Source organism: Helianthus annuus, chromosome 14 (genome assembly GCF_002127325.2).
Source record: "Helianthus annuus cultivar XRQ/B chromosome 14, HanXRQr2.0-SUNRISE, whole genome shotgun sequence".
In the NCBI taxonomy this organism is placed as follows: domain Eukaryota; kingdom Viridiplantae; phylum Streptophyta; class Magnoliopsida; order Asterales; family Asteraceae; genus Helianthus; species Helianthus annuus.
Window position 1 is genome coordinate 147,578,257 of NC_035446.2, and position 18,126 is coordinate 147,596,382.

Here is an 18,126-nt window from a genome sequence, read left to right on the forward strand (position 1 = left end):
ACATAAACAAACACATTATCGAACGTTCACGAACATAAATGAACGAACGCGACCTCTGTTCATATTTGTTCATTTTACTAAACAAACGAAATTTCTTGTTCATCTTCCTTTATTTAATAAAACAAACAAATACAAACGAATTTCTCGTCGAAAAGTTACCGAGCTATTCACCAAACATTTAGTTCGTTTACAAGTCTAATCTCAAACAAGCTAAAAGTCTTGTTCTGATCTAGAGGCGCCTCGACCCGATAGATATATATAATAACCCACACCAGGGTCCACAAACAGGCTAAAATATTTCGTGTACTACTCTACTTCTTCTTCTTCATTCATCAATCCTCTGTTTGACCAATCACTGTTACTGAACCCTAATCGAGATCCATGGCTTCTGCAGCAGTCAATTCCGCCATCGAGAAACTCGCCAACATTCAACTCAATGAACTCTCCACTTCTTCATCCCCTAATTTACAGAAAAACCTCTCAATTTTATCTCCTCAACAGGTATTAATTATTGTGTATATGTACACGTATGTGTGTTTCTGTAAAGCAATGATTTTAGATGAGGTTGATTTCAGTATATTTTTTTGGTATGTGCAGATAGAGCTTGGAAAGATGTTGCTGGAATTAGGGCAGGGTCATCTGTTTGAGCATTGGCCTGATCCAGGTCTCGATGATGATGATAAAAAAGCTTTGCTTGATCAGGTCATTGTTAATTGCATGTTAGGGCTCATAATTTTTAAGTTAGGGTTTGTTTTCACATAGTTAGGACTTAGGAGATATGGCATCATTTATTTGTTGTCATCTTACTTTTATTACTCTTAGTTTGTAATTATCCTCGTATCGAGTTGATTAATAATACATAATGCCTTAAGCGTATCGTTTTTTATATATATAGCACTTCACTAGTATCCCAGAATGTCATATGGTTGGTTATTTTAGGTATCAGTTCTTAACTCAAGTTATCCTGGAGGTTTGTCATCATACATCAAGACTGCTAAAGAACTGTTAGCAGATTCAAAGGCCGGAAAGAATCCATTTGATGGATTCACACCTTCCGTAAGTTAACACGCTCCATGTTTTCGGCCTTCAATGACCGTAATTTAGTTTTGGTTTCTAGAGATCAGAAGTTCATTAGGTTATGAGTCATGTTTATGCAGGTGCCATCAGGGGAAATATTAACTTTTGGTGATGATAACTTTATACAATATGAAGAGATGGGCGTGAAGCAGGCGCAGAATGCTGCGTTTGTTCTTGTTGCGGGTGGGCTTGGGGAACGGCTCGGATACAATGGAATAAAGGTTGCCCTTCCCATGGAAACAACTACTGGAACTTGTTTCTTACAGCACTACATTGAGTCCATATTATCGTTATCGGAAGCTAGCTTCAAGCAGGCTCCAGGTTTTAAAACCGCGCATATCATAAGAGCATGTGTATTTGATATTCTTTGTGTGAGCTGATGTCGTAGTGTTGATGTATTTTAAATATTAGGTGAATGTAGAAAAGATGCACCTTTAGTGCTAATGACATCCGATGATACACATGAGCGTACATTACAACTTCTAGAAGCACACAGTTATTTTGGAATGAAGCCTACGCAAGTAAAACTTTTGAAACAGGTAATTTTGTTTCAAAATTGATGCTCGTTAAAAGTTTAAAATGGTCTTGACAACCCACCTTGATCATGCTTTAGGAAAAAGTGGCTTGCTTGGCTGATAATGATGCAAGGCTTGCTTTAGACCCAAACAATAAATACCGAATACAGGTGACATTTTAGTGTATAAAATCATTTACTTATTTGAATATTGATTTGTTTTTTCATTTTCCAATAATTAGATATGTTATTTTTTTATTTAGACTAAACCTCATGGCCATGGTGATGTTCATGCTCTTCTTTATTCAAGTGGCCTTCTGAAAGAATGGTATGTAAAGCCTCTTGTTTCTTGGTTTTCTGTCCTAATAAAGTATACTATAATCTTATTATTATTTTTTTGTTTTTCGTAATCTTTGCAGGAAAGATACTGGTTTGAGATGGGTGGTGTTTTTTCAAGATACAAATGGACTTCTTTTCAAGGTTCTCCAAATTAGTAGCATAATTCATTCGTCACACAGTCAAGAATCTAAATATGAATCTATTTATTTACATTGTTTTAGGCCATTCCCGCAGCACTAGGAGTTAGTGCCACTAAAGAATACCATGTTAATTCTCTTGCTGTTCCTAGAAAGGCCAAAGAAGCTATCGGAGGCATTACTAAGCTTACTCATACAGACGGTACACCTTATTGATCACTATACATTTTTATTGCTCATTGCTTAATTATTATTAATATTAAATTTATATGGTATCAGGTAGGGAAATGGTGATTAATGTAGAATACAATCAACTTGATCCACTTCTTAGAGCAACGGGTCATCCTGACGGCGATGTCAATTGTGAAACTGGATATTCTCCATACCCAGGAAACATAAACCAAGTATGATATCCAAAAAATGCTTACTTTTATAGGGTAAAGTTCTTGTACAAATAATCTTAACATACTAAACATACAAATTGAAGGAAAACTCAAAAAGACAAGGTGGCATTTTTGTAATTATCAATAACTATCAAAGTTACTCTACAAATATACCTAAAAAAACCTAACCACTCCCCCCACCCCCAAAAAAACCTAAACCCCCCCCCCCCCAACCCCCCAAAAACCTAAAAAAAACCTAACCCCCCCCCCCCCCCCAAGCTAAAATGCTAAAAACTAAACCCCCCAAAAAACCTAAAAAAATAAAAAAAACACACAAATTATTTTATTTTATTTTTTTAACATTTTTTATTAAAAAATCGCTACTTTTAGTAGCAGCCAAAAAAAAAAATTTTTTTTTTTGCTAACGAAATGTAGCGATTTTTTAATAAAAAATGTTAAAAAAAAAATTGTGTTTTTTTAGGTATTTTTGGTTGTAACTTTGATAGTTGGTGGTAATTACAAAAATGCCACCTTGTCTTTTTGGGTTTTCCTTCAATTTGTATGTTTAGTATGTTAAGATTATTTGTATTTGATCTTTTGCCTACTTTTATATTCCGAAGGTTTTAAAATTGCAACTTTTTTTACATTGTTTATAAATATTGATTTGGGATATGTATTGAAAGTCTTTTTTCATTGATCATGGTCCTTTGTAGTTGATTCTTGAACTTGGCCCTTACATTGATGAGCTCTCAAAAACTGGTGGTGCTATTAAGGAGTTTGTTAACCCCAAGTAATTCTATTCTCTCTTCAATAATGCTCTTTCTTTTTTACTTTTCAGTAACTAGTTTTTTACCCACCGCGCGTTGCGGCGGCGTCGTATGCGACGTGATAAGTTATAGACTATCAACCCGACTCGTTCCCGAACTAAATTTACATTAAAACGTGGAGCAATCCGAATTCATACCATTGAATGAAAAATGTATTATATTTGACCCGATCTGTTTCCAAACAAAATTTACGTCGAAACGTAGGCCAACTTAAAACGTATGTAAAATAAACGCATGCGTTGGTGTTGTAAGTGTAGACTACAATCGACCCGACTCGTTTCCGAACTAAATTTACGTCGAAACGTATGGTAACTCAAATCTATACCGTCGAATGAAAACGCATTATGTTTGACCCAATTTGTTTCCAAAGAAAATATATGTCAAAAGATACATAAAAATAAGACATTATATAATTGACCAGACTCGTTTCCAAACAAAAATTACGTAAAAGCGTAAACAAAAATCTGAGGGGGTCAAAGTTACATTTACGAAGTTAGAGGGTTACTTTTGTTTTTTAAGGTATTATAAATTGCTTTTTCTTCCTTTTTTTTTTCTCATCAACTAATCTGTATTTTGCATTGTAGATACAAGGACTCGACAAAAACCGAATTCAAATCCTCGACTAGATTAGAATGTATGATGCAGGATTATCCTAAAACTTTGTCTCCGTCAGCTAGGGTTGGATTCACAGTAAGTAAAACACTAAAACATCATCTCGGCCTTGTATACTAGCTTTAACTTTTAAGTTACATTTTATTCAACTATATACCGTGTTTTCATTATTATTATTATTTTACGTTACCAGGTGACAGACACATGGCTTGCTTACGCACCGGTAAAAAACAACCCCGAGGATGCTGCAAAAGTACCTAAAGGAAATCCATATCATAGTGCCACTTCTGGAGAAATGGCAATTTATCGAGCAAACAGCATGATTCTTAAAGAGGTTAGCAGATCTTCAACCGTTACTAAATTACATTTTTGTCCCCTGCTTATTTCCAGTTCGTCTCCAGGCAGGTGTTACGGTAGATGATCCAGTTACACAAGTTTTCAACGGTCAAGAGGTAGAAGTGTGGTCCCGTATTGTGTGGAAACCAAAATGGGCAGTTACTTTTAGTGATGTTAAAAGCAAAGTGAGTGGAAACAACTCGGTTTCTCAAAAATCTACATTGGTAATCAAGGGTCGTGACATATATATTGAGGATCTCGAACTGGATGGAGCTCTTATCGTTGATTCAGTTGATGACGCAGAGGTGCGTTAAGTATATAAATTAAAGAGTTAAATGCTATTTTAGTCCTTGTGGTTTGGGCCATTTTGCCAGTTTAGTCCAAAGGTTTCATTTTTAACCTGTGGGTCCAAAAATGTTTCACAGTTGCCATTTTAGTCCACTGGGTTAACTTCATCCATTTTTTCTGTTAACGAGAAGGCCAATTCGGTAATTTTGTATGTAATTCTGTTAACTAAAAGCGCAATTCAGCCATATAAAATGACCGAATTGGTCTTCTCGTTAACAGAAAAAATGGATGGAGTTAGCCCAGTGGAGTAAAATGGCAAATGTGAAACCTTTTTGGACCCACAGGTTAAAAATGAAACCTTTGGACTAAACTGGCAAAATGGACCAAACCACAAGGACTAAAATGGCATTTAACTCTAAATTAAATAAACAAACAATATTTTTGTGGTTTAGCAATTTGTATTAGAATTTTTATTATATATATATACTCCATCTGCAGGTGAAAGTGGGAGGTTCTGTGTGTAACAAAGGCTGGTCTGTTGAAAGCATCGATAAAGATTCTACAGAATTGCCTGAAGAAGTGAGGATCCGAGGGTTTAAAATAATCAAGACTGATCAGGTACAACAATTTTATGATGAACCTGGGAAATTCACCTTGAAGCCTTGAGGGTTGATTTATGAACATACACAGTCCTGTTATGTTTTTATTGTTTCACACTGGTTTGACCTCACTAGTTTCTTGCAGCTGTTTGAAACAGAATACATTAACCATTTTATTTCGATCAGGTCTTTGTTTCTTGATGATCATTTCGTCTCATGTAACCTAAATGTTCGACGAAATGTGTGAATTAAATAAAAAGACGCTTGAATTGAAACATCACTTGATGCTTTTATTGCATGTAGAACTTCTAGGTTTTATAAGACAATATGTTAAGGAAGAGAGTATCATCAAATAAACACAACAGATTGATATTGTTCAGATGAATGTGACCCTATCCACTTATTGATTCTTCAGTCGAAAGCTTTTTCACTATATTTTCTCCAATTTAATATCTGCGACCATTTATAATCTGGTAGAGATCACCAATTTACCAATATACTGTTGTAAACAGATCTAATCACAACCAATTACTAATCAATTTAGGCACTAAACGGCTTGATTATGTATGGATTACAATGGATAGAGGAAAATAGAGAAATAAGAACAATTCAGAAGGAGATGGGAATCAGAATAGAATTTGAGATGAGAGAAAAATAACCAATTTGCTTAAACAATCTTCATTCCCCATTGTTCTTCGTTCGTTTGTTTATATTCTGCATTTCCATTCACTTTGTTGGGCCACTTGAACTGGGCTGGTCAGTTGGGCCCTGTATAGGCTTAGGTTCATAACATTACTGCCCCCTTTAAAATTCACCTTGTCCTCAAGGTGAAAGGTAGAAATTTGGTTGCGTTTAGTAGCTAATTTCTTTTAGGCACTCGGGATGAAACAATGTTATCTTGTTTGTGAGTAGAGGGAGCTCGTTCCAGCTGTTGGAATTCCAAAATGGCAGTGACATAGTAGGCAAGGAGGTAACAAACCAATTCTAATGGCTTATGTCCATAACGCACTGCAAAGTATGTTATGTCGGTTTCATGAACAGAAGCACAAGTCAATGATGGCGTGTAAACACGAACGTCTAAAATGTGACCAAGAGAAGTAGTTGGTGGATCATATGCCACCAAGGCTGCTGCAAAAAGCTGAATGGCCTTTTGGAAATCTTTGAAAGGACCCCACTTTAATACTCCATATGCATCAAGTGGAGCAGTAGTATCATGTGCATGCATTTCTATGCCCATTAGCCTATTATTCCAAGCAAGAAAGTCATGAAGAAGCATTAAATGAAGGGAAATTGGCCTATAATAATCCCACCTAGACTTTATTGGCCATTAATAATCTCACCTCAGAATATTCCCACCACCAGTCCCACCTTTCACATATTTTTCCTACAATGGTCCCCCGTTAAAAAAACTTAACGGAGTTAAGCTTTTTTCCAAATTACAAACAAATTTTTAGGGCTTTTGATTAGAACGACGATACGAGTCCATTTTGGTAAAACTTGCCTCGAAACGGTGCTCCAAACGATGAAAACGGCGCTTCAATTCGGGTGTTTAAATTTCCAATTAACCAAAATCAAGTCACTTGGAGCACCATTTCAAAGTAAGTTTTACATCAATGGACTCGTATCATCGTTCTGATCAAAAGCCCTAAAAAATCTGTTTGTAATTTGGAAAAAAGCTTAACTCCGTTAAGTTTTTTTAACGGGGGACCATTGTAGGAAAAATAGGTGAAAGGTGGGACTGGTGGGGGGAATATTCTGAGGTGAGATTATTAATGGCCAATAAGGTCTAGGTGGGATTATTACAGGCCAATTCCCCTTAAATGAAATACTTTGATAACTTCTGTAATGGAACCACATTGGAAATACTTGGCCATTAGAATATAATTAGTGAAATACTGAACCATAAGCTGCCATATCAGATTTGGGTATGGAAGCACCCAATACTAATGTTGACTTTTACTCATATTCATTTCATAATCAATCCTCTGTTGAGTATGACAGTTTTGACATTGTCTCAATGGACTTTGATTTTTAAAAACTTTGTCCAATTTGGCAATCAAACACTGGATCCATTGCAACACTTTGGCATTGAGAGTTGGTTGAGTATCATCCGAGCCTTTAATTCTACATCTCTTATGACCTATATGATTCTGCATTTGAATAGCATTAATTAGCTTCACCAAGCTCCCTTTAAACACCCACATGTCGGACTTAATTCCAAAGGTACAACCCAACTGGATTTCCTCATAGATTCCAATTCTTGTTTGACGTTGTTTCATTTGAATCTGATGTTTGTAAATTTTGAGCCAAATAACATAATAATTGATCAAACATCCTTCCATTGCGTCACCAGTAAAGAAAAAGGGAACAACGCTACTGTTAACTATATTATACTCAACCCCCATTTCATAAGTCTTACTGAAGTATAAATCAATGATCAAGTCATGAGCAGAAGAGATATTGACCACGCCTATACTAGTGGCAAGCAAACCCCAACTTCCGTTATGCGGGTGACCTTTCATTTCTGTAGCGCTTTTCCTCAGATATCTCCATTTTAGGTTTACCGGATGCACAGAACTAATCATCAGACCTCTACTCCAATATGTATTTCCATTCCAAACCTTGATTCCCATCAGTCCCTTACACAAAGCCGTGTCATGACAAAAAGCAAAAATCCTAAAAGCAGCAAGCAATATAACACCAGTAACAAGCCTAAAAGCAGTTGTCATGCCAGCAGAAACATAGATACGAGTTGGTGTATTCATGAAATGGCACAAAGAATAATTGAAGTGAGAACCTGTTGTAGTATGTGATGGGCCATATATCACACAAAAATGTTGAGCTGGTTGGTTAAAAACATGTGAGAAACCATGAGGCACCGATTTCTGAGATTTAATGTTGGTCTCTCGGGCTTGACCTGTATCAAGAAGAGTTAGCCCGAATTGAATACATTGTGCACAATCTTTAAATAGTAATGGTATAGTTGCTTTCGGAATACAAAGGACTAAGCCAATAGATGCAGCATTCGGTTTCATTCTGTTTAGTGTTCCACCTTTCCAACTAAGGCGTGTATCCCATATTTGGAATTGAAACACTGTCGTATGCTGATCACCCTTAACGTTCCTTTGGAAGGAAGACTTTATAAGCAGAATCGGTCTAGGTTCCGATAGATCACCAACACCAAATCGAGGAGTACGCTGCGGACTAATAGCTAGTGCAACTAAAATAAGAGAGCCAAAATTAAGTGTAATCTGATCTAGATATGAATCTGTATTGAAGAACAATTTGTTCACATTGTGGAGCAAAGAAAGCTCAATCACATCAGCATAAACAAGAAGTGTTCCAACCGAGATTGGGCTATTAACAACACCCAAAGTGGACCTGTTCAATACGATCTCAGACTTGACAGTAGGTGAAGTAAGATTGGTATAAGGGTCGGGTGGTTTTGGAGCATTATTCAAAACAAGCAACTTAGGAGTAGAATGACAATGATGATCCAAAACAGAAGCGATAGATTCAAACAAAGCCATACCAATATGGTCAAGCAATATAATAATCTGTTAAGAAGAAGGCGTGTCAAGAAAATACGGACGAGGATCAAAACCGAAACCGATTCCTTGCACTTTAGAACAGAAAAGCGAAAAAGGACCATCAATTACCGCATCATGAATTCTAGTCGTTGTGTATTAGTTCCACCACAATACCAACCCGGTTTCCATTCAAAATTGTGAACAACAAGCAAAGCACTACTAAATTGTTCCGATCTCATCGTTTGGATTTTAAAACAATACCAAGTAGATGTGTTGTTGAGAGTGTGATTTGGTTGTGGTGAATTCAATGATCTAATAGAACAATGTGGACTAGATTTAACATCTTGAAGCACAAAAGTAGAATCTGATAGAGCTAGTTGAGCATCACTTACGTCGAATGATTCGAGAACATCAACCATTGAGTCGTGATGAACTTTTAACACCTTATCATTCATGGTTTCACGATCTACACTGAAAATGTCATGTTTAACATGATCAGGCATTTCATCAAACACATGTAGGGCAGATTATGGTGGGGAAAAATCGACAATGGTATCAACAGTAGGTTTTAAGGATGGAGAACGGAATCGATGAATCATTGCAGTGGTGAAATCGTTCCATGTGAGGTCATCGCTTCGAAACCAGGAATGGAACCAGTAGAATGGTTCATTCTCAAATACTTCAATAACTATGAGAATCGTTCATCACCATAGATTGAGTAAAATCGAAAGTATAGCTCGGATTGAGAGATCCACGAGTTAGGATCAGAGCCAGTGAAACGAAGTAATTGTGGTTCGAGATCTTCCAAAGCCATCGATGCTAAGGATCAATGAAAGCACCCATGTTGTGAACAGATCTAATCACAACCAATTACTAATCAATTTAGGCACTAAACGGCTTGATTATGTATGGATTACAATGGATAGAGGAAAATAGAGAAATAAGAACAATTCGGAAGGAGATGGGAATCAGAATAGAATTTGAGATGAGAGAAAAATAACCAATTTGCTTAAACAATCTTCATTCTCCATTGTTCTTCGTTCGTCTTGTTTATATTCTGCATTTCCATTCACTTTGTTGGGCCACTTGAACTGGGCTGGTCAATTGGTCAATTCTCCACCATCATAATCGGGTAGCAGAAGCCGAATGGGTTACCCAAGTGAATGGCGCTTGTATTGCCAAACTACCTAGACAAAACCGAATGGGGTACCCAAGGGTGACACGAGTACCCTTAGACATCCCATTAATCTTTACATAGATTTATATAATATTAAAGTTAAAGGTCGGTGGCTGTCACATCAAAAGCCATCGACCCATATTTCTATATATAATATCTTGGCAACCAAATTGAAAACAAAGTATAGTGCTGATGGATTGGATATTGCCTACCAATTATATTGCCACTGCCTTGGTTCGATACTCGTCAGCCCGACTTGTCTCTTCTATATTTTTTACACTGTCTCACATGCAATCAAAAGCTAATAAGCGTACTTACAACCATACATTTACTTTTTTTTGTGTTGTTTCTTTTTCTTTAGTTTTAGTTTTAACCTTTTCATTGTTTTGTTTCTTTTTCTTTAGTATTAGTTTTAACCTTTTTCATAATATAAATTTTAATCATCTATCTTTTTTGTCTTTTTTTTCATGTTTAGGTTTTCGTTTTCATTTTTAGAACACTTTCTTTTATTTTATTAACTTAAATTTAACTAAACTAACTTTTAATTACCTTTTAGAAATTGGTTTTTCTTTAATCGATCGAGTTTGTGGCTGTCGCAACACACGGCTTTGATACGTCTACTAGGTGTATAATACATTGAGATTCGACAAACAACTTGATTAATTTCTAAGGGATTTACTAAATGAGTTACACATTATATTCTATATTTCATATACATAATTTGAACAATTTGCACCTTACTTACCCGGTGTTATTCATTCTATCATCTATAACAAAACCTTATGGTTTGTGGCTATATTTTAGTTGAACAATGTAAAAATCAACGAACCAAACACGTTTTTTCTTTCGGTTGTTATAGCTAGCGATTGGTGGTACCATACTTGCACCGTACCAGTTTTGTACAAACCGAGATGATATCGACTAAATTCTTACCGCGTTCCAGCCACAACGCATGGCTAAATAACTATTATTGATATAATAAAAGAGGGTGACTTAGTAATACTACCTAAGACACAACCTCTATTATTTTATTATTATTTTTCTTTTCCAAATTACAACAATACCATCTAAACACATGGGTTTTTCATCTCTTCAACTTTTAGCATTGCCACTTACACTACCTCAGCTTTTAAAAAACTTTGTAAAATGTCATTTTGACCCTCTCGAGTTTTACAAATGCTTAATTTATGTGCGTGAGTCAAATATAATATGTTTTCGTGCTTATTTTTATTTACGTGTTTTGTTGGTCTACGTTTTGTTCAGAAACGAGTTGGGTAAAATATAACACATTTTCACCAGGCGGTATAAATTTGAGTAACTTTACGTTTTGACTCCGCCGCAACGCGTGGTACCATTCTTTAACGTAAAAAACACTATTTTCTTACTTGCTTATTTTAAGTACTTTTCGTTATAAATACAAGTCGGTCAAATGTAATACATTTTTGTGCTTATTTTCATTACGTTTTCAGTTGGCCTATGCTTTCATGTAAATTTTCTTCGAAAACGTATCGGGTCAAATATTTGACGGTATAAGTTCGAGTTACTTTAATTATTGACGCCGCCGCAACGCGCGGCGGGTCAAGAAACTAGTTAATAACGAAACTATAGATATAACATAAAGAGTGAATTGCAAGTTTTGTCCTTTATCTATATACCGTTTTTCAGGCGGTGTCCTTTGTCTTTAAAATTGACGAGTTTTGTACTTTTTGTTTTAAAATGTTGCACGGTGTGTCCTTTAAGCCTAACCCAGTTAATTTTAAATGTTAAGTGAAGGGTAATTTGGTCTTTTAACTTATTTATTATTATTTAAAGCACATTTTACTGCCTTTAATAAACAATACAAAAATGAATTATATATACCTAAAAACACACAGTATCTCTCTCTAAAACACACACTATCAACACACACACTCTCTGTACTCTCCTCTCTCTAGCACCACCACCCTCACACCAGAACCACCACGGCACCACCCTCACACCGCAATGGTCACACCACCAGGAGCCGTGGTGGGATTTCTTGAAGCCGATTGTGAGTAGTTTAGGGCCTGGCAAGAGCCATTTTCCAATGTCAGATCTGGTGAGCTCCAACAACGGTGAGATCTGACAGGTATAATTGATATAAGAGATGAGAGATGTCGGGCAGAAAAGGCAAGAAAGATATCATCGTCTCGGATTAATGGTAGGTACTACCAGTGTCCTAAAAGCAAATTTTCTAAACAGGTCGATGTTTGGATTTGCACAAGTTGGATATTTACTTTGTTTGTCACAAGAAATTGAACTCTTTTTAATTGTGTTTTCTAAATTAGCTAATTTTAAAGTTATCAGTGAGAGATTGTAAACTCTTGCTCATTCTCATTTACAATATGTCATATATAAAGATTACAAGAGATCTCCTATCTTGGGAGAGATATTTACATAACAAATATAAGTGATATCGTTTCCTATTATACATTCGTCTATTACACCCCCGCAGTCGAAGCTAGAGGAGGGCGAATGCTGAGACTGGAGTGAAAATCATCAAATAGAACTTTAGGCAGCCCCTTTGTAAAAATGTCAGCCACTTGAAACCGCGTGGGTATGTGAAGGACGCGAACCGTGCCACGCTGTACCAGATCACGAACAAAATGGATATCCAGTTCAATGTGTTTAGTACGCTGATGTTGAACTGGATTCCCGGCCAAATAGATCGCACTGATGTTATCACAGTAGACTAGGCTAGCCGTGGTGACGGGTCGATGTAGCTCTAAGAGAAGGTTACGAAGCCAACATAGTTCAGCGACAACATTAGCAACGCCCCGGTATTCGGCTTCAGCGCTGGACCGGGAGATAACTGACTGGCGTTTAGACGACCATGAAATGATGTTCGAACCCAAATACACACAATAGCCCGAAGTGGAACGTCGCGTATCGGGACAGCCCGCCCAATCAGCGTCGGTGTATGCTCGTAAAGAAAAATCTGTAGAGGTACCGATGGTAAGGCCATGAGAGGAGGTACCTTGAAGATACCGAATAATCCGCTTAAGGGCATTCCAATGATCCACTTTCGGTGCGTGCATATACATGCAAACTTGTTGAACAGCGTAACATATGTCTGGTCGCGTGAATGTCAAATATTGTAGGGCTTCCGCAAGGCTGCGATAGAGTGTCGGGTCATCGAAGTCAACACCCGAGTTGGAGCCGAGTTTAGGCTTAGTATCAACAGGAGTAGCCACAGGTTTACAGGAGGACATGCCGGCCCGTTCGATAATCTCTTTTGTGTAAACCTGTTGAGAAAGAAACATGCGATTACCTTGCCGTTGAACGTGAATGCCTAAGAAGTGACTGAGCGGCCCGAGATCTTTCATTGCAAATTCATTTGATAGTCGAGACATAAGGTTCACGCGAAGAGAATCCGTGGATGTTGTGAGAATAATATCATCGACGTAGATGAGCAAGTAAGCTGAAGTGCCATTGTGGCAGTAAGTAAAGAGTGAGTTGTCACATTTGCTTTGCTGAAATCCTAATGAAAGAACGAAGTCGGTAAATCGTTGATACCACGCACGCGGGGCCTGTTTCAAACCATAAAGTGACTTCTTTAGAAGACACACGTGATCGGGATATTGCCGGTGTCGAAACCCCATGGGTTGATACATGTATACTGTCTCATTTAGATTACCGTGAAGGAACGCGTTGGTAACGTCGAGTTGATGAATCGGCCACGACTGTGACAATGCAAGCGATAAAACGGTACGTATAGTGGTAGGCTTCACAACCGGACTGAAGGTTTCACCGCAGTCCACCCCAATTTGTTGATTACTTCCATCACAAACAAGACGCGCCTTGTATCGTTCAAGTGTACCGTCGGACCGAAATTTGTGGCGAAATAGCCACATGCTACGTAAAACATGCATATGAGGTTGCCGTGGAACTAAAACCCACGTCTTGTTTTTAATAAGAGCATTGAATTCGGTGTTCATGGCGTTATGCCAATCCGTGTTAGACAAGGCGTCCTTGGGATTTTTGGGTATAGGAGCAATGGAGGAGGAATGGAGATTAAGTATGTTTTTCGGTTTAACTATACCGTCCATGGAGCGGGTACGGATAGTTCGAGTGGGAGGAGGGGGAGGTGGGGGTGGGGTTGGGGTTGGGGAGGACTGTGTGATGGAGAGGGGTATCGGGTCATGTAAGGGATCAGAAACAGGGCTGGGAGTGGGTGAGTGTGGGCCGAGAGAAGAGGAGGATGGTGGGGTGAATGAAATCGGGATTGGGCTGGTGGGTGACTTTGGGCCTGAGGGCCAAGGAGAGTTTGGGCTGGAGGGAACCGAGGGTTGTGGAGATGGAGTAGTTGGGCTAGTTGCCACACCCCGATTTCCACGTGTCTCACCGGTGGGCCCGGTGGGGGATTACCGTGACGATGTTGGCAACAATATAGTCAAACCACACAATTATATATAATGCACAGCGGAAGCATAAGATAAATATATAAATTTCAACCTCTGATCGTAATATCAAAATGTATTACAGGGGTTGGATATATCCACAGTGGATCGTAAATAGATATAAAATATTGTTCCATCAGATACTGCAATCAAGCTTGCGAGACTTATCCCGACGCTAGGGAGCTAATACCAGCCAATTACGTTTAGGTACCTGCACTTAATCTTTTTGGGGAAAATACGTCAGTTTACACTGGTAAATACATTCAACTGACACATTTGAAAATGTTTATTAAAATTGATTTGAATGCACAAGGCAGAAATTCTTTTATAACTTGGGAAAATTATAATAAAATCTTGTGAACGTTTTACATGTTCTTTTATGCGTTCAGTAGCCCGGGTCGTGCCGGGTTAAAGATTTATAGACACACCACGTTTGCGTAAAACCGTAGTATAAAAACCAACGGCTACGTCTTTTAAATTTAATGTCGACACTTTATACCGGGTGTACGCCTACACCGGGATGTCGATGGTCGTGGCCATTTCGTAAAATGATGCCAAGGATATCCGGGACAACGGTCATTAAACCCCCCAAAGGCTTATAAGCAACAAAACTGTTTAAATGAGCCGATCATATCTAATCAATTAACCACCTAAGCGATGGAATTATATAATGCTCAATCAAGCGGTATTAATATACCGTAACCCAAGCCCATATAGGGGAAATAAGTTAAAGTATTTACCTTTGCAAGTATTAATCCTTAATTTAGATCAAGTCACCGATAGCTTTTACTGGGGCTCCTAATCTGGAACGAAGGTTTTAATTAACCTCTTAGAATCCTAACGGTCCTTATATTAGCCGTAGCTTAAACCGGTTGATTCCGATATATAGATATGGTTAATTCGCACGAAAAGGCGAAAACCGAGAATGGAGTATGATTTGGACCCAACAAGTTCAGAGACTTGTTTTATATGGGTTTATAGTTCATACTCTGGATTTTGGGGTTCAAATAATATAATTTGACCCATATCGGCTATTGCACGAAAACTAGTTCCATGAGCCGTACCGTGTGCGCAAATAGGCGAAACGGTTAACCATAAGTGTCCTACGCTTATTCCCTAAGTCAATATGCCTTAAAAGTATTTTGGTATCAGTAGGATACCTTCCGTAATGCCCGTAACGAGTTTAAGTTCATATTATGCCCCGAAGGGGCTTTTCGGTCATTTTAAAGACTTTAAAAGGGCTTTTCGAGTTCTACGGGAAATCTGAGTTTCCCGAACAGTTTATAAAGCTTAAAATACTTTATTTATTATTTAAAACCAGTAGCAACTGGAATCGGGTCAAAAGACCTTGTAGAACTCCCGTTTTGGCCAAAAAGGGCATATTCGGTATTTACCGAACCGTAGCCATAACCGCAGGTTATGAGCAAGGTAAAAATTATTAAAAATCTTTAAAATTCCCAAAATATTATTTTACCACAGTGGGTAAAAGTTTTGGTGACGAAAACTTGGGTTAGATGGGCGTTATGCTAATTGCGCCGTTAATTACAAAACTTTCTTAAAAGTGCGCCTTTTAGCATAACTCTCATTCTAGGCCTCGGATTGACGTGAAACTTTAAGGTCATGCTTATAATTTAACAAGCAAGGTTTTGGTCCGTTCACGTGTCCGAAATACTCGTTTTAATTTTAAAAGGCCGTTACGGTCAACTTTTAGGCGAATGACGGAAATACGTAAAAGACTCGGATAACTCATGAACCGACCACAGAGGCGTATACCAACATGTGACCTGGTCCTAAGAGAGTCCTAAGGTATATTTATACCTCAATTAAACGGGTCAGAACTGAAGTCAAAGCAAAAGTCAAACTTTTGCGACATTCGGCTCCGAACCGGTTCTATATAGTAAATGATCGATTCAAACGAGCGCAAACAGGTTTATATACTTATTATCATGTTTTATGATTGTCAAAACGGGTTCCATAACATATACATTACAGATTATGCATAAATCGCTAAAATAGCTTTCTGTTGACTTTTTAACCGCACGTTTGACTCGACATTTGACATAGTTAGAGTGGTGATCAGGGGGAACCATTTCAGAGGTTTATTACCCACATAAATACCAACTCGTAACCACTTTTGATTCGTCATATGACTGAACCATTACTGATTTATTGTAAAGTCAAACCGTAGTTACGACGGTTTGGTTTTTAGCTAAAAACTAAGCATAAACTGAACAATGGATGATCAAGGTAACTTACAGAAGTTAGAACTTGAATATGGAGCAGAGAAAAATGCTTGGAGCTTCTTAGAATGATCAGATAGTGTGTTTTTGTGTTGTGTGTATGTTATGAGCCAAGCATGCTATTTATAGTGGAACTAAGCCCTCTAGCTCACTAAATAACAACCTATACTGACCATGATGGTAAGTAGATGTCCCCTGAGTGATATGGGTCGAGTAGGGGGCTCCCATACCTCATTTATTGGGGTTGATCGTTCACTATGCTCAAAAGTCAAGAAAACACAAAGTTTCTGCATCTGGGCGTCCAATGCGGCCCGCATGGAGGTTCCATGCGTTTACAATGCGGGCCGCCTGGGATTTAAAGATCAGACGTATAGTTGAGGAGGCTCGCGGCCCGCCTCAACTTAACCCAATATGCAATGCGGGCCGCGTAGGGTTAAGATTTCAGAAATTTTAAATCTTTTTGCAATGATTGCAGAATCCGGCCATTAATAACGAAATCTTTCGTAATGATTTACCTGACCTTTCGGGTTTGAAGGGGTAACTTTGCGGTTTGGCCCTCGGTTATTTACCGATAGGGGCCTCGTGTTATTTACCCGCATTATTAAGTCCCCGGTTTATTTGTTAATTGTATTGGAAAGCCTTAACTTTCATTATTGACGCTTTTAACCCTTCTTCTACGAATTTGATCGTAACTTTCTCGTTTCATATCGAAACTTCGCGAAATTCATATATATTATTTTAGTGAGGGTATAATACCGTTACAAAGTCTTTGGAACGTTAAAGGGTCACTCAGAGGTATTATTAAACATGTTGACACAGTTAACCCCTGTAGTTTGTAATCTCTCACTTTCTTCCGCGTTTTATTTTTGTACGATCTATAATTTATTCGTTTGAAGGTTTAAGCATTATTTAGGGATACTATACAGTATATTTACCCTTGTTGACATTTTATAACCCTCGAATTTATATACTTTCAAGGTTTGTCAAAATTAGTCCTTTATTTATTATAGATGCCACGTGTAAACAAATGACACGTGTTAACACATTATTGGACACAAAAATTCGAGGTGTTACATCCTCACCCCCTTAAAATAAATCTCGACCCGAGATTTACTCAAATAAATAGGGGTATTTTTCTTTCATTGTAGCTTCGACTTCCCACGTATATTCAGGACCTCTACGAGCATCCCATTTGACTTTTACAATCGGTACGTGCTTTCTGCGAAGCTTCTTCACCTGTCGATCTTCAATCGACAAAGGTTTTTCTATGAACTTTAAGCTCTCATCTATATGCACATCTGTGTGTGGAATCACCAACGATTCGTCGGCGAAGCACTTTTTGAGATTGCAGATGTGGAACACATTGTGAATTCCATTGAGCTCTTCAGGCAAGTTTAGTTTATAGGCAACTGATCCGACTCGTTCAATGACCTCAAAAGGTCCTATGTATCTCGGACTCAGTTTGCCTTTCTTGCCGAAACGCATCACCCCCTTCCAGAGTGACACCTTAAGTAATACTTTTTCACCCACTTCGAAGTGAAAATCCTTACGCTTTGGATCAGCGTAGCTTTTCTGCCTATCGCGGGCAGCCTTGAGACGTTCCCGGATCTGGACAATCTTGTCCGTCGTCTGGAAAACAATCTCTGGTC

General features: G+C 38.0%; 1 protein-coding gene across 1 annotated transcript; it reads left to right on the plus strand.

Moving 5' to 3' along the window:
* The first annotated feature begins 225 nt into the window (after positions 1-225).
* On the plus strand, positions 226-5,402 carry LOC110904244 (UDP-sugar pyrophosphorylase). The gene is made up of 15 exons (XM_022150078.2): positions 226-501; positions 598-702; positions 940-1,056; positions 1,158-1,398; positions 1,489-1,616; positions 1,691-1,762; positions 1,855-1,919; positions 2,011-2,071; positions 2,152-2,269; positions 2,347-2,471; positions 3,164-3,240; positions 3,862-3,967; positions 4,083-4,223; positions 4,291-4,530; positions 5,012-5,402. Exons 1-15 carry the CDS (start codon positions 382-384, stop codon positions 5,177-5,179), a joined length of 1,884 nt encoding a protein of 627 aa, XP_022005770.1. The 5' UTR covers positions 226-381; the 3' UTR covers positions 5,180-5,402.
* The last annotated feature ends 12,724 nt before the right edge of the window (positions 5,403-18,126 follow it).

What these genes read in the sequence shown, in the direction of transcription:
- LOC110904244 (XM_022150078.2), top strand. Translation starts at nt 382, where the DNA reads ATGGCTTCTGCAGCAGTCAATTCCGCCATCGAGAAACTCGCCAACATT. An exon ending in AGTGGCCTTCTGAAAGAATG is followed by an intron (nt 1,920 to 2,010) that starts GTATGTAAAGCC and finishes TAATCTTTGCAG; the next exon opens with GAAAGATACTGGTTTGAGAT. An exon ending in ACAGCATGATTCTTAAAGAG is followed by an intron (nt 4,224 to 4,290) that starts GTTAGCAGATCT and finishes GTTCGTCTCCAG; the next exon opens with GCAGGTGTTACGGTAGATGA.